The 25,947-nt window shown below is 47.9% G+C and overlaps 2 protein-coding genes across 2 annotated transcripts in view; one reads left to right on the forward strand and one right to left on the reverse strand.

Moving 5' to 3' along the window:
• LOC144162975 (pancreatic lipase-related protein 2-like) overlaps positions 1-9,674 on the forward strand; it is a 117,983-nt gene extending 108,309 nt beyond the window's left edge. Inside the window, exon 10 of the mRNA XM_077693733.1 lies at positions 9,268-9,674. Within this exon, the coding sequence (XP_077549859.1) occupies positions 9,268-9,373 (106 nt within the window). The 3' untranslated portion in view covers positions 9,374-9,674. The remainder of the gene's footprint in view (positions 1-9,267) is intronic.
• A 3,216-nt stretch (positions 9,675-12,890) lies between these two features.
• Positions 12,891-25,947, reverse strand: part of LOC144162977 (pancreatic lipase-related protein 2-like) — a 40,096-nt gene continuing 27,039 nt past the window's right edge. The window contains exons 5-10 of the mRNA XM_077693735.1: positions 24,764-24,883; positions 23,451-23,582; positions 21,760-22,020; positions 18,411-18,531; positions 16,287-16,463; positions 12,891-13,138 (exon numbers count right to left, since the gene is read on the reverse strand). Coding sequence (XP_077549861.1) covers positions 13,051-13,138; positions 16,287-16,463; positions 18,411-18,531; positions 21,760-22,020; positions 23,451-23,582; positions 24,764-24,883 — 899 coding nt within the window. The 3' untranslated portion in view covers positions 12,891-13,050. The remainder of the gene's footprint in view (positions 13,139-16,286; positions 16,464-18,410; positions 18,532-21,759; positions 22,021-23,450; positions 23,583-24,763; positions 24,884-25,947) is intronic.

Consider the following 25,947-nt stretch of genomic DNA (forward strand, 5'->3'; position numbering starts at 1 on the left):
CCAGTGCGTCTGCCGCGGCTATGACGCAACACAATCCAACACAATCCACTTTAATCCAATCCAATCCAATCCAAATCCAAGCCAAGCCAAGCCAATGTTTCTCACGCTTGCGCGGAACTACAGTGAACTAGCTATTCCAGTTCACTATAGCGGAACGGCCCTTTTCGGCACACGCGAAACTGCTCAACCTCGGCCAGTGTAGCTTACGCTACAAAAATGAAAGAAGCTCGCACTTATAGCAACAATGATGGAGTAAAGGCCGTTGAGGCAGCGAACAAGAGGGAAATCGGCTGCAATCGTGGACTTAACCGTCGTGAGGGTCATGAAGGTTGCGCAGAGCTTCGCTACTTTCAAGCCTTACGCATTAGTGTGAGCCTCCTTCATTTTTTTTTCTTCGTTAACTGTTGCTCCAAATTGTTTTCCAGCGTTCCCCTTCTTGGTAAACATTCGGCTGCTCGGAACTGACCAACACTTTGCCACGGGATATTTCGTCCTAATTTTGCACGGCACCAAAGGAAAAGCCGTCATAGAAATCAACAAAGGGTACGTAAGTTTCCAAGCTCTTAAGCAAAAATATGAATTATAATGTGTATAAAATATATAACGCCTTTAATATCAGATGAGTAGATTATATAAACACCGCCGGGTATTACAAACTAAATAATAGCTCAACGTCGTCAAGAAACCACGGGAATCGCCCCTGATGTGGTTTGACCATTCACATGAAACTGCAGTGTGTACTGGTAACGCTGGAACGGGACGTCAAGGTAAGAGCTCAAGTCATTCAGGTCTGGTGTTCTGAACGGAGCGCATTCGAACTCAAAAGCGCTTTTAATTCCTCGGTAACTCCTGATTCCTGAATCACCTCGAGGCCAACCGGTATACCATTCAGGAAATGAATGTAAATTCAGTGAATATGGTTCGTGTAATGCTGGATTACGCCCTCAGAGTTTTCAGAAATCGCCACAATTAGAACAGCTTGAACTCATTGCTTACAACCGAAAACCCTCAACCCAGGACATGCACGAGGTTATTTCAGGCCGGACCACGTTGTTCCTCCGTTCGAACCGATTGTGCACTTTTACGTCCTTCAAGAGCCACACCTGACGGCCGGACTTTCGTGCCACTTAGTGTAAACCCTAAAGGGGTCATGCAGACAAAATACAAATTTGTTTTACTGGAAAGATTTCGTGTTTTACAGTACCCCTAGTGCTTGCTCGGCAGCAAACGATGCCGTATTTAGAGCTGTGCACGGGCCGAAAATTTGGGCCCGAGCCCAGCCCGGGCCCGGTGCTTATCGCCGTAAGCCCGGCCCGACCCGACGAAAAAGGCCGACGGGCCGGCCTGGCCCGGCCCGAGACCTTAACCTTATGGCCAGGGCCCGGCCCGGCCCGGCTGCGTGTTTCCAGCCCAAATACCGTAGGGGCCCGCGCCTGATTGGGGCACGTTTGGAAGCAAAAACTACCTAAAGGCGGTAAAACGCATCGTAAGGCAAATGATAACAGGCAAAACCAACATTAAACGGGCAAAAAAACCCCAGTTAAACATAACAATCATGCACATATCCCTGCCGCAGCTGCCCTTCGCTCAAGTATACATAGGAAAGAATTGAAACCTACATAAAGGTGACCGAACCTCCCAACCTAAAAAAAGATGAACCAAAAACCCCCCGATCACGGACAAATTCATGGTAATATTGTAAAATATTCAAGAAAAGTAGCCGAAACCGAAATGGCCCAAACCACTGAAAAATGAAAACAAAGAGCTGGAGCTCACCTAAAGGGAACGAAACCACTCGGCATTTTGTGTAGAATTTCATTATGTGCCATAAATGAATTAAAACAAGCAATTAAAAATAGAATGGCACCTTGGGCATTTGAACCTGATTTTTGCGATTGCTATCTAGAAATGGAACCTGTATGCCAGGGGACCAGCCGGTTCGTGTTTGTTTAAACAGGGTGTGTACTTGCTTTGTTGTTTCGTCCGTATACGTTTCCTTTTCTCAAGAGTATATAGGGCTGTCGGACACGGTCCCTTCTTTTTATAGAGACGCAAAGTACACGCGTGCAATTATGCACATTTTATCGTTGCCGCTTCACTACGTTCTATACCGACTCATATCGCTTATCTATAAAGTTTCAATCATATTAAGTGTTACTGTTTAGGCGGCTGTTGGTGCATTTAAACCACCCTACTCCCCTGTTGCGCTTTTCCTTTCGTCTTCGTCTGCCGGCCACGACGCCCGAGGGCACAGGCCACCTCCTACCACCAGCACGCTCGCCACGATGTTTTCCCGCCGAAACAAAGAGCAAAACTAAAGTTGAATTGTCTCCTCAGTCTTTGATAGTTTCACTTTCGTTGGCTCAGAGAAGGAAACGCAACTCTGAATAGTGCACTGCTACAGAAAACAGATGGGGACGCAGGTTTCTCTAGCAGCGTTTGCAGTTCAAAGTGTTCCATCTTGAAAATTTGTTTTCACCCGAACTTATAGGTGGAAACTAGTCACGCTGAATTGTCATTCGTTGCACTTCCCTAGGCGGTCTGTCGCTGAGCCGCATGTGTTGCTCAGTTCATCCCAAGACATGCAGTTGCAGATCTCTCACAATTACCGGCTTGCCATACGCCCACCTGTGCCTCAGGGCCTAACGATCGATAAGTACCGTCGAATGTAAAAAGAAACCTGACCCGTGCTTTTACCGCGTCAGCAACATGTAGTTTCTGTGATGTCATAGGAAACCTAAGTATTGCTTTACTGTGCCGGGCCATCCCGGGCCGTCAGGACGGCCCGGCCCGTCTGAAGCATTTACATTTCGGCCGGAGTCCGGCCCGGCCCCGGGTGAAAAGTAAATCGGGTGGCTCGAGCCCGGCCTGCGGGCCGGGCCGGGCCCGGGCTTTCGGGTAAGCCCGAGCCCGTGCACACTCTAGCCGTATTCACTGAGAAATTATTCAATCTTGGTTAAAATTTACATTCTCCCCCTAAAACGAGTGTTTTGGTGACGTCTGCCGTGAAGTCATAAGAGCCGGCATTCAAACGAATTTTTAGTGCGTAATTGGGCTGTGCAGCATTGCTTATGTTAATCGTCCCAGATGGCGCTGCAATACTCAGGCGCGTCAGCCGCGGCCCGTTGTCCGCCGTTGCTTTGTTTTTTATGGTATTTGCCCTTGGCTTGTTTTTGTTACGGTAGAAAGCAATGGTTTCATGAAACACGGGGTATGCTCGACAAACAGGGTCCCGTAAGACAACGTCGCTTACGCCGATAGGTCAGTGTCGTGTGCGACAACCCCAGAGCGGTGGACTGCTGTGCAGCTAAAACAAGCATAGTGTGCCCAGTATTAACAGAAGTGCGTATAGGCACTTCAATGTTTAAAGTGTATTTTCGTGGCTTACATTGTTTAACCCACCGTTATTACTGCTGTAAAAGGAAGGTTCATTGCATTTAAGCACAAAAAGCTCGTTCGGCAAGCTTATAAGCTGTGCCTAATTTGCGTTTGCTTTTCTCGGCCTCAGCCAATCGCACAGCTGGGCACATATGACGTCATAGGTTCTGTTGCGGACAATGAACTAATGGGTCGCACGGGCATTCCCTTTTTTCCTAATTATGTAGCTTATTTGAGCGAAGATTACGTGAACAGTGGTGTCAGTATGATTCTAACGGGGCAATCTTTCGAATGAACCAAACTTGTGTTTTGTCTGCATGGCTCCTTTAGGATATGGGACATCTTGAAGGTAGCGCACTAAACACGGACACTAGGGAAAGAAACGACAAACCGCAGCGATGTGGTTTGTCGTTTCTTTCCCTAGTGTCCGTGTTTAAGGGCGCTACCTTCAAGATGTCCCGTATGCATTACCAACTATAGCCCACTTGTCACTTCTTCTACAGTATATGCCCCTTTAAGAGGCTGCCTTACATGTTATACAATATAATTGAATCAATTTCAGTGTAACCTTATGCGTTTGGTGCCTCTCAAGAAACATCAGTGCGATGACTTAGATATCTAGCACTGCTACGGCCTACATAACAATTTCATACTTCTTAATTGCGCAATGTTATGCGAATTCATTCAAGAGCATGGCTAGGGAAACTCATGGTTTTCTGCTGTATTGTGTTTTGGTTCAGTGCGATGAAGTTTAAACTGATTTGACTGTTCATTTTAAGGCGCCGGTTATTCAGACAGTTTTAGTATATCTAGTGAAATGACGTGCTGCGCTACCAGAAGGTTAAGAAATAACGCTCTGCGATATGGGTGCCTTCGACCAGTTGATAGGAGCCTATGCGTAATTGGCAAAGCTAAGGCACTTAATCGTTATGCTCGTCTAAACGGAGACTACTAATAAAGAACAAATAAAAACAAAAACTTGTAACCAAATGAAATGAATAGTCACCGAACTGGGATATTAATAGCAAAATCTGGCAACCATCGTCCGCTGCAAAAAGCTGGAAAAAATGAATAACGGCAAAAAATGAAAGGCTGAAAATGAAGCGATTAAACCGAAATGGTCTACGATTTAACACCCTCGCGCCACTAAGTGAAAAAAGCAACGTGAAAAAATAGAGAAAACTGAACACGAAGTAACCTAATTGTAAAGGTGTACCTAATCCAGCAGCGTTCTGTAATAAACTAAAAAACTATAAAAATAAAAAAAAAACTGAAAGGGAACTCACGAAATCAGAGAAGCTCATTATATCAGCGTTCTCACGTGTTTTGCTAGAAACGCAAAACGAAGAAGAGAAAAAAAACAGGGACAGAGATGTTGTTCCAGTTCCACAAAAAAAAAAACGTACGGTTGCGTGAAACAGATAAGCTGCTTAAATGAGCCATGAAGACAAAAAAAAAATTCACCCCACCTCCCCGAAGGGAATCGTGAGGAAATGCGAATGCATTTCTTTTGCGCGAGAGTGCGCGGAATTTATAATTAATGAGCAGATGGTGATTTGTAGCTTAACCATTTATTTAACACCTGTTTGTGTTGTCGTTGTACTTGACGGCCACGATCACTGCCTTGTGGTCGGTAGTGTGCACAGTCAAAGGGTCTTTGAGAAGCATGCGAGCGTGGGAGAGTGGGGCGAGCGTCGAGAGGAGAAGCACCGAAGCACCGCGCCTACCCTCGCCTACACTCTCCCACACACGCGGGAGCTCCGGCGAGCTCCCGTGATGCGAGCGCCCTCACGCCCGAGCGCGCTCCTCCTCTCCACTCACTCGCGGCTGATCCGCCCGCACCACCTGCTCCGGTTGCTAGGGGAGAGGAGGAGCGCGCTCGCTCGCAGCTGTTGCTATGGGAGAGGGGGTGAGAGGGGAAAGATAACACCTGCGGGCGCGTGGACGCCGCACGGCGCCTGACATGGCTCGACTAAGAAATGCATTCGCATTTAAAAAAAGTTGGTTCTATTAGAAAGACGTCTTAGTCCCGATAACAATGATACCAATATCATCGTAATCTTCGAACAAATAACGGAGATATTAAAGAAAACGAGTGAAGCCGTCGCGACCCCCTAGCTAATTTCCCGCAACTTTTCTATGACGTCACGGAACCTTGTTTGTGCGATTGGCGGCCGCCTAACTGACCTGTCGCGACGACACATGACTGGACGTCTGTAATGGGGCCTCTAGTTTCATTTGACCGCATCAGTTGAATGCTAACGTGCAGTTAACGGACTGAAAATTATATTCTATTGTTGGCCCGTATGACGTCATTCTTGCTCATAATACGTCCCTGTGGCACAGAATTTGAAAGTTTTTAAATACTTCTTGCTTTTTTTTTTTTCGTTAAAAAAACATCTTTTGGGGCTGTAATGGAGCTGAGTGAGATACTGAATCCTAGTTCTTTCAAATTAAACGAAGTTGTATTTTCTCTTCATGGCTCCTTAAGAGAGCTTACGCATTAGCAGATCATTATCGGAATTTGTGCAGCTTTTATTTTTATTGCGCGCCTTTAACAGGCACCCACTCCAGAAAATTAAACGTACTCGCCCTTAAACGTACTTGCCGGCCGGCATAACTTGGTGTTTGTGCTCAGTGCAGACTGCCAAAACAAACCCCATTTAGGTCTGCTTTTTAATGCGATTTTACGAAATATTTTATGGTCCTTCTCGAATAATGATTTTTTTCCATCGCAGTGTCAATTTCCCGCATTCGTTGCTTGTGTTTTCTTTTTTTTCTACGAGCGGAAGGGGTGGATGAGACATGGCTTGCGAGCGTGGACTGCAGCTAACCCGAGCATTCATATAATACCGTATTTTCGCGATTCTTTCTAAGCACCCTCCCCTACTTTCGGTGAACAAAAAATTGGAAAAAAAGTTCGCGTACGAATCAAAGCACCCCCTTTTCTAAACAACTATCGCAAGGTGGATTTCACACGAGTGTAAACGGGAACGGGTTGACGTAGTAGCCAAGCCATTTATGCAGTTTTCGATTACAAAGAACTCCAACGGAACATAATACGACCTGGTGGGGATGCTGGGAATGGTGGCCCAAACGGCACAACGTATTCGAATGGTAATACGGGAGACAACAGCGGTGGATTCCTTGTGTGGACCTATTTTTTTTTATGTTTGCCAATTAAAACCTTATTCCATGCACCCAGCTCGTCGAGGAACGGCCACGCAAAAGAGTGGCGGATTGGGGGGGGAGTAATTTTGGCTTTTGGAATCTAAGTACCCTTCTCATTTTAGGCATCGCGACCAAGGATAAGAGGGGCTGCTTAGAATCGAGTAAATAAGGTATAATGGCGAGCTGGGCTAGTTCATGACGAAACCTCGAAAAAAGCGCAACACTGGAAACGTGAGATAAACAGATTAACAGGACGAGCGCTTATAATACACGGGGTAAACGGCGCGTATACTGCAGGCCGCTACGGCTGTACGGAGGCGTGAAGAACAGCTTCGTCGTCAAGGCGAACTCCGACGTGGGTGACGTGCTGCGCGCGTCCTTCCGGTTCACAAGCAGCGAGTTCTTCTTCTTCTTCCGCCGGGAGAACATGATGCTCAGCCGCGTCGACGTCATGCCCATGAACGAGCCCCTGAGAACAGAGTGAGCAACGTTGCGCGTAAGCGCAAAAAAATAGGCCGCGTATCTGCTCCTTTCGTCGCAAATGTCGACAAAAGACGATAGTCTTTGTCGACATTTTCCAAGTAAATGCCTCCTTTCGCTTTCACACTCACCTCTCATGTTGTCCCGCTTGCGTCGCGCTCCTCCCAAGGTAAACACGTTAAAGGTTTACTCGAGTCAATTTAAACTTGCCGCGTTCCACTGCTCCAGGCCGGGTGCCTCGATGCCAGCGCTGCCGTACGACATAGACGCAGGTTATTCGAGGCACCCTACTACAATGTTTATAGAATTATGTTGCCCTTATCCACGTGCGTTCCAAGCAGAACGTGGAACCTATCTAGTGGAACCTTTCGTAACTATTGCCGCTTGAATTCTTAAAATGCCACCAGTAGCTACAGGGGCGCGGGCGACAGCAGGCGACAGTGTGATTTTTTTTCTGCAGTAGATGTAGCATTTAATTTCGCGAAAATCAAGCATCTATGAACTTTATTATAAAGGAACACTGTAAATATCCCTTGTGTGTCAATTTTCTGTCTTATATTTGCGTAATGTGTTGTTCTTGTTCAACAATGTTGACAAGTATGAACATATAAACCGGACGTAGACGCCTAGACGTGGCTGTGAGTATACAAGACTATATTGCGCAGACATCGTTTCACTTTGGCCGGCTGGCTGAATCGAGTCACAGACAGACAGACAGACAGACAGACAGACAGACAGACAGAGAGACAGACAGACAGACCAAAATTTCGGCGTTTAAGTAGCCCAAGAAAGACTATCGTCTTAAAAAAAATGGCCGCGTATCTGCTTGCATCGCTGCAAATGTCATTGAAAGAGGATAGTCTTCTGATACCCCCTGCCACGTGAATGCCTCTATTCTCTCTCCCACCAACCTCTCACTCTCTCCCCTCCCTTTTCGCTCCGGCCATGATAAAGTCGAATGAGGTTCGCCAAAGTCAATTCAATTTTCCCGCGTTCCACGGCTCCAGCCATCTACTTCGACCTTTTTTATTGTTGAACTTGGAACACCGCCGCGAGGTCCTCCACGTGCCTCTTGTGGTATTTTTGGGTAACAACTGTTCATTATTACGAAAGAAAGACTATATGGTTGAAGAAAAAGGCATGGCTAGCAGTTCGCATGGGCCGTGAAAACATGCCAAACCTGTGTGACGGCTTGTTTTCATATCAATCAATCAATCAATCAATCAATCAATTCGCGATCGATCGATCGATTGGTTGAATGATCATATGCCTGCCCAGGACCAGCCGGGAGGGAGGCCTTTGTGCCGGCGCACGTAAACAAAAACAAAAAAACGCACGAGACATGATGTACGTATCTCACAAATAAATAATATAGGAGGATATTAGTGGTTACACGTAAAAAACACTACACATTTTGACACACACACACACACACACACACACACACACTCACACACACACACACACTCATGCACGCACGCACGCACGCACACACACGCGCGCACCCACACACGCACACACACACGCGCGCACACGCACGCGCGCACACACACACACGCAAACACACGCACACTCGCACACACATGCCCACACACATACGCACGCCCACACACACACGCTTTTACGCGCACACACACACACACACACACACATCAAAGTAATGCCTAACAGTGACACATATGTGACTACAGTGATCATTTATATATTCCAGCGTATGTGCAACTACTCCATTAGCAATGAACAAATATAATATGGTAAAGTTTTGCGAAAGCGGAATGATCTAAATGGCTCACTCGTAAGACCAACAGCATAGACATAGAGGTGGGGAGGGGGGACGCGACAATTAAAACGTGAATAAAGAAAAGAAACGATCGAAAGGATGGCTTTGATCACGTTTCAAGCTGAGGTGACAGCATGGAAGTCAATCATAGAATGTGAAGACAGATAAAATAATAAGTAAATAACGGACAGATATTCCAAGACCAACTTACAGAAGTGTTTGCAAAATAGAGTCGAAAATCATTAAATATATGCAGGTAATCACACCACTGTTGTTACATGCACTAAAATCGGAGCATATCGCAAAAGACACGCAGAAATTTGGCATAAAAAAGGTATAATGTTTTCGGGTCAACTTTTGCGGCACGTTGATGATGATGAACACCGACCAAACAACGTTTGCCATTGAACAATGATAACAATGTTAATTTATTCTTATCACCGTGTTTTTCCTTACAGGGAAAGGAAGAATCGAACGAAATCTTTCTGCCTCTACAACCGGGGAGGGATCCCATCGGGATCTCAAGTTCAGTTGAGTTCGTGCAAGCATAGGACGGCGCCCTGAGACGCACAAGAAACGATGTACTCTCAGTCAGCGTTGTGGCTTTATTTTGATAATAGCCCCTCTTCAAGAGACACTTGAAGTGTGTTGCGAACATTGTTTATTTACCTTACCAGCTAGAATATAGAGTCACACTGCGTAGGTCATGTTGTTAGTTCTTCTGGCTGGTTTACCCCGCATTTTTTAGAAGAAGAGTGCGTTCGAAAGTTATCTTTCCCTCGCACCACCGCTCTTGCCGATTGGCTGACGTCGTCTGTGACGACACAGTGACACTGGAAAGCCCGCAAGGCGAAATGAAACCCCAGTCTAAAATTACTACTGGAATACCGCAAAAACCTAACAAGAATTCCTGTCGTACGACAAAAAACTTTGTTGTGACGACAGAAGTCCTGTCGTTACGGCAAAGCCATCTGTTGTTACGACACACATTTCTGTCGTAACGACAAAGTCAATTCTCCCAACGACAAACATTTCTGTAGTCGCAACAGAACTGTCTGTTCACAATGGGAAATAACATTCAAACCACGTGCAACTACTGATGGAACATCATTGATTTGATTGATTCTACGGTTTAACGCGCCGACGCAACGCAGGCGATGAGGCGCGCCGTAGTGGAGGGCTCCGGATTAATTTCGACCACCTGGGGATCTTTAACGTGCGCCGAAATCTCGTACACACGGGCGCTTTTGCTTTTCGCCTCAATCGGAAAAGCGGCCGCCACGGCCGGGAATCGAACTCGCGACCTCGGGCTCAGCAGCGCAACGCCTTAGCCACTGATGGAACCCCAGGATCACGACAAAACAGGAACTAGGCACGACGGAACATCGAAATCAAGACAGGAGTACCACACACGATAGAGCAGCAGAATCATGACATGACAAGAATACGACAAGACGACAGTATACGACAGGCGAAAATACGACAAACTACAGAAATTTTTCCTGTATTTTAGACGCAAAGCATCTCTTGCTCTCGGCTCTGTCGTCCGTCGTCCGTCCGTCGTTCGTCCGCACCTCTCCCCCTCTCCCTACCAGATGTGTGATAGCGCGCGCGCTTCTCCTCCTCTCCGACTCTCAACGCCAGATGTGTGATAGCGCACGCGCTACCCATCACCGCAGCTGCGCGATAAGCGCGCATGCGCGACTCCTCTCTCATCTCCTCCTCTCCACTCCATCTGCTCTATATAATAAACCCTGTCCGCGCGCCACTCCCTCAGTTGTTGCTTCGGTTGAGTCACGCTGCGTCGTCCGGAGTTCCGTCATTTTCCGTTATTTGGATACCAAATCTCGTGAACGTTTCGGAACCTCCGAGATGCTTCGCATCAACTCTGGGTTCCCTCGCGGGAAGGTGGTGTCATTTTTTTTTTTTCGACTGGGGCAGGTTTCTGGCATGCTAATTTGACCTGTAAAACCTGTTGCAAATGTGATGGTGTGTCTCTCTGTGCCTCTTGAATGCCGACGAAGACGGTCCAATGGTCCGTGAAGAGCCTATAGCTTGAGATTTCCAAGCCAGTCGTCTAGTAACAACTACTGGATAATTGCATTCATCCTTTTGCTTGCGCATGCGCAGACGGACCAGCTGTTGCGCTATGCATGGTGAGACTGAGCGACCAAGCGCCGGCAGAGCAGACGTTAAACTCTCGCCTAGTCACGTGGTACCCGGTAGCGGCGATGCTCCAAGCGAGAACAGCAGCGATGCCACCGCGCAGCAGTCACACATGCCGCACTTGCGCTCCGGTGTCGCAAGGTCATTAGGACGCGTCGAATGACCTTGCAAGGCATGGCGTAGTACACCTTTCGCTCTAATATTAAATTAGGCAGCAGAGATTGCACGTATACGTTGCAAACCAGCGTGCACTCTTAATAAAAAAAGGTCGTAAAAAGGCAGTAACGGCCGTATTTACTAACTCCTTACGAACCGTACTACCCCGCGGTTTTGTACGTATAGGCTCTGTCACTAACTGCATGGTTAGTAAATTAACTGAGCGTAGGAAGTAGTGTGCACTAGACTAAGGTCGTGCTTACGACTAGGTTATGCGTGGCCAGTTAATAAACGCATGTAGCTCAGAAGATTGCTATCGCTAGGACTTTACTAGTGGAGGTAGTGGTGCTTACTGCCTGCTTCAGTTAGTAACCCTGACCAGTGCTAAATTTACTACCTCCAGTTACTAAGTACCTAGTGTATACTGGGACAAGTAACTTGCTAGTATTAGAGTGCGACGTCATCGTGGTTGTTGGTGCATGCTGCTGCGGTGGGTGAAAGGTGTTTTCCGGTATATCACGCGTTACAGATAAACTAGCGCTTTAAGCAGCCGCTGAATGGTGAAATAATAGGTTACACGGGTTAAATAGCGCAATGCAACCACAAATAACACTTCGAAAGATGCGCTTGGCCTCCCTCTAACATTAAACATTCGCTTGGTGTGTTCCCCCTCTGTTGGCTCAGGAAAAGTATACTCCTACTACATCTTAGTGTTTTGCAACTCCCATCTTTAGTTATCTGGAGCGTTGGAAATAAAAATAAATAAATAAATAAATAAATAAATAAATAAATAAATAAATAAATAAATAAATAAATAAATAAATAAATAAATAAATAAATAAATAAATGGCAAACAGTTGTTGTGGACTCCAAGGTAGCTGGCATGAGTTGAAATACGGTTTTATTTCATATCCCACCTAAGGGCGACTTTCCTCGTCTGCCCAACAAGAAATTTCCTCCTCCTCCTCCCCTTCCTCCTTCAAACATGGCCCGGAACTGAAATCTTAAAATTTCAATGCGGGTGTTTCGATGCCGCGGCCCCGTTAGAATTCCTGTGAATATTTTCAAATACGCGAAGTCGCATGCTCGTCGTATATAGCTAAGAAAACACACTGCCTCTACACTTGTCGCACCAGTTTACAGGTCACAAGCTTTGTAAGCTTTGCCCTTGGTTATAACCTTGTCCGCCCTCTTGGAGATGGGTCAACCCTCTGAGTCATCGCTGTGTTGACCAGCAACGCTCACCCTGTCACGAATGAGTCCGCATTCCAGTTCGGAGCGGCAAAAAAAATTGGGTCCATCTCCCCGCGAGGGGGACTCGAGTAAATGCGTCGCATAGGGGGTGGGTGTATTGCGTTAACGTTTAGTGTTTGGGGAGTTGGTGGTAGTGAATGCGTTGTATCAGCAGCTTCTTGACGTAGTTTGAATAAGTCAAGGATATAAGGCGCGTTCGTAGCCTTTCATTCTGTGTCGGCTTTGTGGCGCAGTGGGTAGAGCACCATGTACCTTCCGTTCCGCCCGCAGGGTCGTGGGATCGAAACCAGGCGCCGGTAAGTATTATTTTTTATATAGTGTAGGGGGAGGGGTGCGGACCTGTTGTTGAGAGTGAGGAGGGTAGCGTGATGCGGGAGAGGAGGAGTGGGGGAGAGGGCGCGCCTGCGCGCTGAGCTGTTGCGGACGCACGGCGGACGCTACATGTGAGTTAAAGAAATGCTCTGCATTTAAAAAAACCGTAAGAAAAAAAGGCGTTTAACAGCGATGAGGCAGACGGGTAGCTTTGATGTTTAATGTTCGTTTTTTCGTGATCCAGAGTTAAATTAGCGTTACACGCAGTGTTGCCGTCATCAGATCCGTGAGCTCATGGTTGTCAGTCGTGAATTCCGACGCTTGCGAGGTTGGTTTTGTAGTTCGCGCGCACTCTAACACGGTGACAGCAGCGTGCTTTTCCCGGAGGTTAGTCCGCCCAGGGCTGGAGAGCAAAACTGCAAAGTTCGACTCGTTCTCTCCCTGCAAAGAAAGAGAAAATTGGAGCAGTGCATCGCTATCAGCAAGTGAACGCGCGCGAAATGTCCGACGAAGTGCAAATGGACAGAAATGCCATAGGCCAAGAAATATCTCCCTTACAAGGGAGCAATTGTAAGGGAATTTTCCTTACAATTCCCTCACAATTGCTTCCTTACAATTCGCATTCCCTTACAATTCCCTTACAATTGCCTCCTTACAATTCGCATTCCCTTACAATTCCCTCACAATTGCTTCCTTACAATTCGCATTCCCTTACAATTCCCTTACAATTGCTCCCTTACGGCGATCTGTTTGACAACGCCTGGTATTGTACGCCGCAACGAAGTATGAAGGCTGCATTCAGAAATTTGCAGCGAGGAGCAATTTTGATTAATTATGAGGTTTAACGCGCCGACGCTGCACAGGCGATGAGGCGCGCCGTAGTGGAGGGCTCCGGGTTAATTTTGACCGGCTGGGGATCTTTAACGTGCGCCGAAATCCAGAACACATGTACGGGAATTTTCGCTTTTCGCCTCCATTAGAAAAGCGGCGGCCGCCGCGGCCGGGAACCGAACACAATCTCGATCATATATTCTTCGCGCTGGAGCTGTTGGTTGAGGCTTGTCACTTGGGTGAATCGCGAAAAATTTGTCCCCCACCCGTACTAGTGAATACATTGAAACGCAGAAGGGAAGTTTATGAAAAGCTAAGGTCTGAGTTAAACAGAATGACGTTGCTCCCACATTAAAAAAAGGCATTGTTTTTTTTTTTAAAAAAGACTTAGTGCCGTGATATAGGCCACTTGAAAGAATTTTTCTAACTACAAGGTATTGTAAACTGTTGCACATGTAATATATGAAATGTTTTAGATTAAAAAAAACATTTCTTGGTAGGTATACGTTCCAAATGACCTTCAAAAATAATCTATGCATGCACAAAACAAATACCGTATAAACCGGATTATAGGTCGACCCGGTATATAGGTCGACTCCCTACCTTGAGGTGGGAAAAGTTGGCAAAAAAATATTTTGGCACAGAAGCGCACTCATAATGTCTATATTTATTTTCGACGCCCGTCTGTCACTGCCACTCACTATGCCTGCCGAAGTCAATCGTCCGAGCTCTCAGAGTTGTCCGAGGATGACTGCTTCGCACTGTCAGGTTCCATGCCATCAGGCGCGTTGCTGATGGAGCACTTCCTGAACGCTCGTGTAACCATGTCGTCGGGCAGCGACTGCCCAGAGAAGGACACCCAGCTTGACACGGTCACAACCGGCCCCTATAGGTCTTTTTGTTGTCGCTGGCTATCCACTCATTGTACAGTTCGCGGAGCCGGTCCGCGCATGGCCTCCGGAGCGATCGTGAGCGAAGTTCCCGGACGAAGTCCGCCACTTTGTTCTCCAACTCGGGGTGCACCGCTTGACGTCTACAGAACGATCGGTTTCGGGGGTTGCACGCGCATAGCTTAGCTTCCTGGCTCCGCCAGTACCGCACACGTTTCTCTGAAACGCCTAACTGGCGTTACGCCGCCATATTCCCATTCTGCTCGGTGACTCAATCGCCGTCAGCTTAAACGCCGCGGTGAACTGGCGTCGACTGCCGCCACTCATCTCCGAACAGAGACGTACAGAAATGTACGCACGCACGCACAATAGACGAGTAAAAGACGAAAAACTAGAGAAAAGCGAAATCAAATAAAGGCCTGATAGAGCGAGAGAGCAGTCCGACACGAATGGCGAATGGCAACGGACTACGCTTGCACATTGTTGCCAGACAACGATTTACATTCTGCCAATGACCGCTATATAAGACGAGGGGTGACTTTTGTGCGGATTTTTTTGGAAAAAAACTCGACCTATATTCCGGTTTATACGGTACGTTACAAAAAAAGCAGACTGATCTGCTTTCACAATGTTCGAACAAGTGTAATTTAAAGCGACCTGATAGCTTGTGTAGTTTGCCAGGTATATGTTGTAATTCAATGCGTGCAAGGACCAACGTTTTTCAGATCCTCAAACTTTCAGTATCCAGTTTTACGACTTTATAGCCTAAGTAGTTTACTCTCGCAATGCGAGCAAAGAGCTAGAGCGTGTTAGCCATCTTCGGTATGGCATAACTGAAATCGGGGAGCCTGAAGCGAGCAATCACATGTGTAACGGTAGTATTCTGCTGCGTGTTTCCATTTGGGAAAAGTTCGGGAAGATCCTTTTCACCCGCCACGAAGGCTCCATGGCGATGGCGTGGTGCTGCTGCTGAGCCCAAGGACGCGGGGGCTTGGTCCCGGCCGCGGCGGCCGTTTTTACTGGTAGAGGTGAAAGAATCCCGGGCCATCTACACTAACATGGGACTTGGGGATGGGCGAAGCATGCAGTAAACAATTGGATTCTTGGCGCCTTGGCCTTTTCGCCAACGGAGAAGAAACCGTTGGCGGGTAGAGGTATATGTAGTGGACGCGCACTTCACGGCTCGCTGAAGGTGACTTTCTCACGCTTGCTCGGGCGTTTCGCGTTACCTGAGCCGCCGGATGTAAGACGCGTGACTTGTCGTGTTCCACGCCTGCGCCGCCGCGCCATCGGGTACCCCAAGGGGGGTGGGGGGGGAGAGAGGAGGGGGAGGGTACCCCCACCATTTCTCTTCGCTTAATAAAGGGACTTGAGTTCCAGCAACAGATCGATGTGTACGCTTTTCTCGTCGCTACAGTATACATCTTTGCTGTAAAAGTCTCTTGCCTTTGAAGCACGAAGCGCTCCAGCGCGAGGCGTAAACGAGTGCCCCGGTGTTTTAGTACCGTGACTACATGAGACAACGGTTACGACGACGACAGGAGATGCCGACAGCCCGAGCCTTTAAAGGGCTTCGCCCCTAAAACAAACACGTCCGTGTGTCGATATTTCGGCGCACGCTAAAGATCCCCAGGCGTCGAAATTAATTCGGAGCACTTCACTACGGCTCGCCTTATGGCCCCCAACATTTGAACTTTGAGGACTCTTCTCGCCTCCTGTCCTTCCTTCTCGAATAGAGGTCTGTTGCCTGTTGGCTAAATGAATTACTTCATCATCAGCAGCAGCAGCGTTCAGTGCCGCCGCTGGCGCCGCCTACACGAGTGCGCTTTGGGGGATTTAAAAAGCGCGCGCTTGCTTCGGGCGCTTACTGTCGTCTCGTGGGGCTGTTCATTGGCAGGATCGCTACGCGCCACACGGGCATCTTGGGCCTGAACAGGAAGAAGCTGTTGCTCTTGTACGTGATGAATGCCCGCTTAATAGCGCCGATGAAGACGGGCGTCTTGGCGACGAAGGTGTATATGGCCTTCGGGTGCACGGTAGCGGGTCTGGAAAACACAAACAAACAAAAAAAAACGTCAAGCAGTATCCGTACAATCAGTCGGGAAAACTGCATTGCGCTGGAAAGCTTAGTTCATGCTTGATCACTTCCGCATTATTTGTTGCGCTGCAGGCGAGGGCAGGTAGATATTAGACTGCGCATGCGCAAATACTCAGCTAAGGGCATGGAAGTGAACCTGCATGCATATAAATACGAACGCAAAAGTGTGAAGGTAAACACAGAGAAATCGAAATTTTGTTAAATTCCGCTTAGGCCGAGTTCAGACTGTTGCCGCAACTGTCGTAATAAATGACGTCATTTCACGTGTCAGCCAACCGAACTGCGTGACACGCCGTTTTTTAATGTCCACAGATCACCACGATGTGGCCTTTGCGTCGGCATTCTGAACAAAGCGTTACTTGCTGTTGTGACAAGTTGGAACGTAACTGTGAGATAAGTGAGGGTTGTATATTTACAACTGCACCATGGTAAACACAGAGAAATCGAAATTTTGTTAAATTCCGCTTAGGCCGGGTTCAGACTGTTGCCGCAACTGTCGTAATAGCGTTAAAGAATGACGTCATTTCACGTGTCAGCCAACCGAACTGCGTGACACGCCGTTTTTTAATGTCCACAGATCACCACGATATGGCTTTTGCGTCGGTATTCTGAACATAGCCTTACTTGCTGTTGTGACAAGTTGGAACGTGAATGTGAGATAAGTGAGGGTTGTAGATTTACAACTGCACCATCATTGGACCTCAGCCAAATCATTGCAGACTTCACGTGCAAAGGAGATGAAAAGTATATGAGAAAGCAATGAAGCCTCGAACTGAGAGCGCTTGAGAATAGTGTTTAAGTTTTTGTGTGAACGTAAGCTATATCGCAAGGTAGACCCCTGAACTGAACTTCAAAAAATGTTTGGAGAATTGCAGACGATTGAAGCTTCAGAGCATAACTGTCGGCGCCGTTGAAGTACGAGGTGCAGTAGGTGGCCTAACAGAACTTGTTTACATGAAATAATCGGCCAGCAGTTATTTAACGAAAAAAGTTGACCAACAAGGGATATAATAGTTAGTAAACATGTACAAAATAAAGCTCAGTGATCTTGTAGAGTGAGCTGCTGAAGCAAATTAATTGCGTGCAGAGCTTGGGCATTAAAACAACCGTCCTGTCAGCTCTTTGTACTTTTGCGATTAACCAGTGCTGTGACGCCGGACTTCTTTAACATCGATGTCTAAAATTGTGTCAATTTGAACGTGGCAATTTAGTCACGCTTATAGGACGGTTGCAAGTTAGGCGAGTTGGCAGGTGTTCATAACTAATCACATCGCGAGAGACGGGACAGAAAGCGCCTGTCCTGTGGTTATTCTTCTGTCCGTCCCGTCTTTCGCGCTAGTTATGAATTAGTTACACTTAGTAACCGACTGCTACGCTTGAGCGTAGTGGTCGGTTGTCCCTGTCCCTCAAGAAGAAACTGTATGACAGCTGCATCTTACCGGTAGTCACCTACGGGGCAGAAACTTGGAGGCTCACTAAGAGCGTTCAACTTAAATTGAGGACGACTCAGTGGGCAATGGAGCGGAAGACGATAGGTGTAACATTAAGGGACAAGAAGAGAGCGGAGTTGGTCAGAGAACAAACGAGTGTTAAGCACATGTTAGTAGAAATTAAGAAGAAATGGACGTGGGCAGGGCATGTAATGCGAAGGCAAGATAAGCGTTGGTCATTAAGGGTAACAGAGTGGATCCCTAGAGAAGGCAACCGAGGCAGGGGGCGGCAGAAAGTTAGATGGGCAGATGAGATCAAGAAGTTTGCGGAGATAAGTTGGTTGCAGTTAGCAGAGGACCGGGATTATTGGAGATTAATGGAAGAGGACTTTGCCCTGCAGTGGGCTTAGATAGGCTGGTGATGGCGCTTGAGCGTTCTCGAGAAGCCATATCAGGCTACGTACTCTCTGTTAATCTTCATCTCGCACGTGTCCCTCGTTCCTTCCAACCGGAGGAACAGGTCGCCGCTGGCCGTGGAAGCGCTCGGGCTCTTGGACATCTCCACGTTCACCAAAAAGTGGAATGCTGCCAAATAGAAAGCATCAGCGGGTTAGAAAAGCGTTGCCGGAAATTTTCAAACACCAGCACGTTGAGAACAATGGAGCGAATAATGCCGTACGCAGTTCGTTTAACAAAATTAACAGCGAAGCTGTTTAGCAAACCGTAATTTTAGTGTCCGCAGTTAAAAATACCAATAGCCGAGCGCGCGCTCGGGAGCCAGGGCCTCGCGGCGACAACCCGGCAGTGTGTTTCCAAATGCTTAGCTGCACAGAGCCCCCACGTGACATGCGTGATGTCCCTGCGCGCGCTATTCTTTTGACCGCCTGCTAAAACGATCCCACCGTTCGGGCTCTGAAGCCTGCATTTGGAGTACTGAATACTCGCGCTCAAGGCTTGGATTCGAGCCCCAGTAAGTCTACCTCTTAGTTTTTTTTTTTTTTTTCATTGCTTAACTTTTTTTTCTAAATTTAATTTTTTTCTAGACCCAAATATACCTGTTGTTTTTGTTAATAACGGTGATTTGGTATGTTTTAGGTCGCTTTAGGTTTTCGGGCGCAGCCAATGACGACGTTTAATTACCCTTCTGCATCGCGCAAACAGACATCTCACGTGGGTGCTTTTTTCAGCGAAGCGTTTGGAAATACGCTACGCGGCAGTTAACAAAACCAAGACAATGCTGAGCGCTCGTGTGTGCGTGCCTCGCGACGACCGCCCAGCGTCCGCGCCGCACGTTTGTCAAGCCAAGCATACCACTTAGGGATGTTGGCCAAGGTTTGCCCCCCCCCCCCCCCCCCCCCCCCCGAAAAGAAAGACTCCATCGTTCGTCGTAATTGTGACTACACTTGCTGGGAACGAAAAAGACACGTCATAGCGTACGCCCCTCCAAGGTGATGTACAATGATTACCATTTCCGAAAAAGAAAATGAAAGAAGCTCACACTTGTAGCAAAAACGATAAAGTTCCGTGCGGCAGCGAAAAAGATGCAAATCGGCTGCAACCGTTGACTTAAACCGTCGTGACGGCCGTAAAGATTGCGTACAGCTTCGCTACCTTCAAGTCCTACGCGTTAGTGTGAGCTTGCTTCGTTTTTTTCTTTGTTTTTTTGGTAGACGCTCATCTTGGAGTGGTACAGCGCAAGCAGAGCAGACGGAGGACACAGAATGAAAAGCACAGGACGGCGGCTTTTCTTATTATGCCCTTCATCTGGTGGTGCTGTGAGTCAGTAGTATTAACTCTATGGTGCTGTGTGACACCGTAGAGAAAGAAATTTTATTGTCTCTATGGTGGCACGAAGATGTTCATCTTGGTGGAAAACAAAAGCGCTCTAAAAACAGGGACAAAGGAAGACGTAGACAGCACGGCGCTTACGTCTTCCTTTGTCCCTGTTTTTTGAGCGCTTTTGTTTTCCACCAGGATGAACACATACCAACTAGCCCAACTTTCCGTTCTTCTGCGGCACGAAGATGAACAGTTCGTTTGCTCGCGGCACCAATTCACTATGTTTGAGTTGATCGAACCTAAAGAGATAGCTCTTGGCGCCATAGCACGTGGAATCCCGCCCAAAGATGCGACGCAGCTTCATCTGATGTATCGAAAACGGCGAAAACGGGGAAAGTGTGCGTGCCCAGCTTTCACATACGTATACCAGTCTGTTTTAGCTCCTTTACATGCGCAGGTGATATTTTGGTTTCGAGCGGTTCCCAGCCTGTGCCCGCGGGTATCAGTTAAGAACGGTGACAGCTCATGTAGTGCATCAGCCCGCCAAAGCGACGTACCCGGATGTCAACGCGCGCGCTTTTTGGAACGACATTGCGCTTAAAGGGACCCTGCAACACTTTTTTCAACTTTTTTTAACACTTCAATGCTTGCAGAACGTAGTCACCCAACACACCCAGTACTTAGATTAGGGGGTCGCAAAGTACCTCGGCCAAAAATTACTGCTCTATGCCCATGAGATAACTTGGAAACTCGCTCAAAAGATTTTTCCCTCTTTCCCGGTCTTGATTTCTTCGACTACTCGAATTACGTTAGTAAGGCCGTGTAGCGGTTGTTGGCCGGTTTTCCTTCAGTTGCAGCAATGAACGCTTTTCCATAGCAGCTTTAAAAAACACAAAAACAAAGCAGAAATGGAAGGCGTATCTGGTGGGACGAGCAAATCACGCAGTGCCCCTCCGTGCTTACGATAAGTATAGCTTTCGCTGTGGTTCCAGACTCGAAGGCAAGAGTGAACGCGCTTATCGAAAGTGTTGCGGGGTCCCTTTAACGCGTGGCATCGTCTGCTTTCCCTCACGTAGTTCGTTTGTCTGTGGGAAAGTATACACAAAATGATGGGGTATGCGTGGTCTGTGGAAAAGAAACAGAAACTTTGCGGCACATCGTGTTAGAATGCGAGGGAATCCATCCAAATCTACATGAGGGAAATATACGGCTTCCAGAAGCCCTAGGATATGAGGGTAGCACAGAGGAAGTTAACTTCAGGGCTGCCGAGGTGCCGAAAAGAAGAAAGAAGATTAGAATGCCGGTGGACGAAAAGCAGAGACGGGAATATTGCCTAGGACAGCTATCACCTGTAACAGAAAAAATAAGTATTTTGGGCCTAATAAGTATTTTGCGTCTACCCTAATAGCAGCGCTAGTATTAAATGAAGAGTATAAAACATAGGTATATCAGTTTTTAGCACGAAAGTGTTTTATTCCGGGATTCACGAAGATTTCACTTACGTCAGATCCGTCACGGAAGTGACGCCAGTACAACGAAGCAAGCGGCTGTAAAGGGTGCACCCCTGCACAAAGGGGCTTCTTGCGGAGAAGCAACCTTTAGCACTAAAGAGTACGTTATACTTCGGGTTGTTCATTTTCGGGTTTTATATTTTAACACGAAAGTGTTTTATTTCGGGATAGACCAAGATTCCACTGACGTCATATCCGTCATGGAAATGACGCCAGTACACCTTTGCCGAGGCGACCCGCCAGCAGGACGTCGCTTTCCAAGCACACCCACAAGACAGCCGCCGACCCACAAATCATGCTCAGCTGCAGATTTCGTTGCACATTTCACTTTCGTGTTTTACCGATTCCTATGACAGAGGAATCAACCACAGTTTTTTTTTTTTGTAAGATGACGTGTGATCACCCCGCTACAGAGGGGATACCACTAGAAATCAGGATCGGCAGCATTTATGGCGCATTGAAGTGAGCTCAGCAGAGAGCTCCTCCCAGCGGGGTTCTATCTCCGTCGCGGACTAACCCTTACCGCAGTATGGCGTCTGGCTATTGGTGTCGACGAACATGCGCACCGACCGGCTGTCGTTCCTGAAGCGCCTCCAGGCGTCCGCGTGCAAGCCCATGGGCGCACACAGCGAGCCGTCCCGGCCGCAGTCGGAGCAGCGGCCCTGCTCGAACACCTCGTACGAGGGGCATGCGAAGGCCAGCGACGGGCAGCGCACGTCAGTGATGGTCTCGACGACGTAGTCGATGGCCCTCTGGTGATGGCAGATGCCCATGGCGCGGGCCCCTGCGAACAAGACGCGTTGTCCGGAGAGCTCAGTGGGCAACTAGCTCCTCGGCAAGGCTAAGGCGGAGCACGAGCGGAGTCATCTCAAGGTCCCTCAGGTGCGGCGGAATAAGGAGACCTCGTTAAACATAGCTCTTGGGTAAGTTGGTGCATTATGATTGAAAAATAGAGGGCGACTTGGACAGCGACAGTAAAGAAGGACGACGGGACAAGCGCTCACTTGCAACTAACATTTATTAAAGCATCGTCTAATATTTATACATGTATCATTAGGAGAATGCGCACTAGGGTACGCTCAATGGAAAGCATCGAACAGGTAGACACGATCAAAGTGACATTTTCAAAAACTCAAACTCGCTGGCATGCAAAAGCACAGATGTATCGCTGACGCACTTGACGAAGCAAAGGACGATGCTTCAATAAATGTTAGTTGCAAGTGAGCGCTTGTCCCGTCGTTCTTCTTTAGTGTCGTTGTCAAAGTCGCGCTCTATTTTCCAATCTTAAGGAGTTCTTTTCCTCCTCCTCCCCCTGACATTATCCTCCTCCTGACAGAATTGATGAACGGATTGACAGGAAGGGCGCTTGTTTACCGCCTGGCTGCGGGCAAGCGTTTGTCTGTGCGCTCATTGTAATCGTGGGAATCCTCTGTTAGCGTTAATGAGATGGCAATGTGTACGAATGTGTGACGTCGGGACGTGCATGTGCATGCATAGCGATGTCCAATGCATGCACTGCACAGGGATAAGAACATTGCGATAGCATAACTCAGTGGGCGACATTATTGCCTCAATTGCCCCATATAAATAACTTGAAAAATCCGTCGGTCAAGAGGGCAGAAGAGGTCGCCGGGAGGCTCCGCCCGACGGCCACCACGGGACGGCCAACCTAACTCAAGGAGAAAATGTCCAGGAAAGGACAGGCCTTCAGTACCTTGTCCGCAACCCTCTTCAGGGCCTCTATTCGCTTCGACTCATTTGCCCAGCTGATAAAGTTGCTCTCTCTCTCTCTCTCTCTCTCTCTCTCTCTCTCTCTCTCTCTCTCTCTCTCTCTCTCTCTCTCTCTCTCTCTCTCTCTCTCTCTCTCTCTCTCTCTCTCTCTCTCTCTCTCTCTCTCTCTGTCAACTCGACCGGTTCTATGTCTACGACTCCTTAGCCATTGACTGACGTGGTGATGGCTCGCCCAACCAAAAGTGCCAACGAATCTCGCAGCCACCACGCAGCACATGCGCAGATCAGCAAACATTTCTGTTCTGCGCAATCTTTTTTTTTTTCTTTTTTGCCCTCGCTGGCTTACGGATGGCTGCAGGAAGCTGAAAATACGTTGTCTCCACGCTTACGTTTTCAATTGCGATCTTACTTTTTTCCCGCGAAGACTGCTGAGAGCAAAAGCGGCGCTCTCAAAACATTTAAGGTGCAGACTCGGATGCTTACCTCCGACCAAGCCTTCAGTGACGAACCTGTACGCCCTGGAAGCGAGGTCACAGCCTGGCATTTTTATGCCTCCGTTCGGGTAGAAGTCTACGTGGCCAGCGGGATCGTACATTCCGAGGCCTTCGCCCTTCACTGCGGGGAAGGTTAATAGAAACATCACACATCAGTGGACCCTGCGACAGAGTGTGCGACGCACACTGGATCGAGGAAGAGAGATATATATTCAGCGAAGAAAGCAAGAGTGATTCTCCGGGGTTCGCCTCCTTTTTTTACTCGCATGTTATGTGCACAATACGCGCACAAAAAAGTTCGAATTGTTGATCCTTGTTGGGAAGGTGCCTTGCTCAGTCCGCGGCCAGTGCTGCGCAAAGCTGAGCGATGAAGCTGTCGCGGCGACGGTGAGTTAAAGCAGCATTTATAAACACTACGCACAAGGGCGTTACATGGCTCGCACAAAGGCCAGCGCACGTCTCAGCTTGGCGACTCCATCGATTTCCCCTCGCCGTCCGTGCGCTTCGGGCTTTTTATACCCCCGGGAATTCGTTTCAGTCTCGAACAGTTCAAATTCCTCCAATCAGGGCTCTCCGCTGGCCGCGGTATGAATTCAACGAATGGACGCGAAGGTGTTGCATCAGACGATCCACCGGAGAGGAGAAGGGGGTCCTCGCCGATTCTTCGTGGCATGTCGGTGCACGTCCGCCACGTACGGGTCGTTGGACAGCGGGGGGAGATTAAGTCCTGGCGTTTGGCGCGTCGTTAGGCTAAGCGAACTTGTGTTGGGCGTTCTGGCGCAACAACACGCACTGCAATCGGTGACATAAAGGTGGATGGGGGGGTGGGGGGCAAGTGCTGCTACGGTGCGTCAACTTTTTCCTGTTAATGCTCTAAAGCTTGTAGCGGAGAACTAGTAAGGAATCCATCTGATACCATGTTTTGAACCCGCTGAGAATCAGTGTTTCATTACCCTGATTTATTATAACAAAGAAAGAAAGCAAGTGACGGGATGGGCATCCGTTCATAACCGGAGTCCTTATTGAAAGGTGGAGATATTAATGCACTCCTGACTTATCCGAGATGCACCCTCTCAGTGGGGTGGGGGGGGGGGGTGATATTCAAGGCGCAACAAAAATATTGTTGGTCTTCATCGTAGGACTGTATATTTCTATAGGATCTTGAAGAGAAAGTAACAAGTGACTAGGAATAATTTTTTAGAACACCCCAAATGGGAGCAAACAATTCAAGACTTTTTTTTCTTTCCGCACGAATTGCAAACCCCACTATTATGCCAAATATAGTCATGTGGTGACACTCACATACGCCGAAAGCAAACGACGCGCTGTCGGTGTGGACGACATCAACGAACTCGGCATCCGTGGGGTCGAGGCGGACCTCCTTCGGCATCTTCTGGAAGTACGGCTCGGCAGGGTCCAGGCCTGCAACATTAACGACGCATATATATATATATATATATATATATATATATATATATATATATATATATATATATATATAGATAGATATATAACAGTACAGGGCTTGGCAGCTGAATAGGGACACATGATTTCAAAAGTGTAGAAGAAGGAAGTACAGCAAGAAACAAGTGGAAAGAAACGTAGTGCACGACTGTGCGCGCAGGTAATCGGTCCACGTGCTCATAGCGCTCCCTACGAGCCTACATATACCCTGTATTCGACTTCGACCCTTGTACTTCAAGGAGCCATGAAGGGAAAATGCAAGTTGGTTTTATTCGAAAGATTTCGTCTTTTATAGTGCCCCCAGCGCTTGTCCGGATACAAACGGTGCTTTATTCACTGAGAAATTAAACAATTTAGGTTAAAATTTTGATTTTCCCGCTCAATCGTGCGTTTTCGTGGTCCCAAATGACATCACAGGAACCGACCGCTCTGCAGCCTAGAATACCTTCATTCACGCATCCGCCGTACAGGGTAGAGACACGTATACGCTGGCGCCACCATTTTCGGTTGCTCGCTCGCCGCCGAAGCAAGTCATTGTGTCAAAACCGCGCTAAAATTATCGCCGCAACGCGGTTTACTGAAGAAGTTTGAATCATATTGTCTGTTTCGCGTTGCTAGGTCTCGTGGGAAACGAAAAGAATAACGCGTTGAGCCCGTTGGCCCAATTGCGGCGGCACAGGACCGTTCAAAGGTTGTCTCCACCCTGTACAGCGGTGTTGGTTTGCTCCCGCGTTTCTTTACGTTCCGTAACCTAGATGGCGCCACCACACCGTGGCAAGGGTTTGGTTTGTTTTTGCCCGCATTTAAACCTGGCTTGTTTTTGTTCTGGGAGAAAATATTCGTTCCCTGAAACAGTGCTTGCTCGACAAATGTGGTCACTTAAGACACCGTTGCTTGCGTCAATCGGCCAGTGTCGTCTGAGACAACCCCAAGCTCCGTAGTGCTGTGCAGCTAAACCAAGCATGCTGTGCGCAGTACGAACAGCAGAACGCATCAGTACTTCTATGTTTACATGTGCTTTC

Source organism: Haemaphysalis longicornis, unplaced genomic scaffold (genome assembly GCF_048455015.1).
Source record: "Haemaphysalis longicornis isolate Haplotype H1 unplaced genomic scaffold, Haemaphysalis longicornis Haplotype H1 scaffold_12, whole genome shotgun sequence".
NCBI lineage: Eukaryota > Metazoa > Arthropoda > Arachnida > Ixodida > Ixodidae > Haemaphysalis > Haemaphysalis longicornis.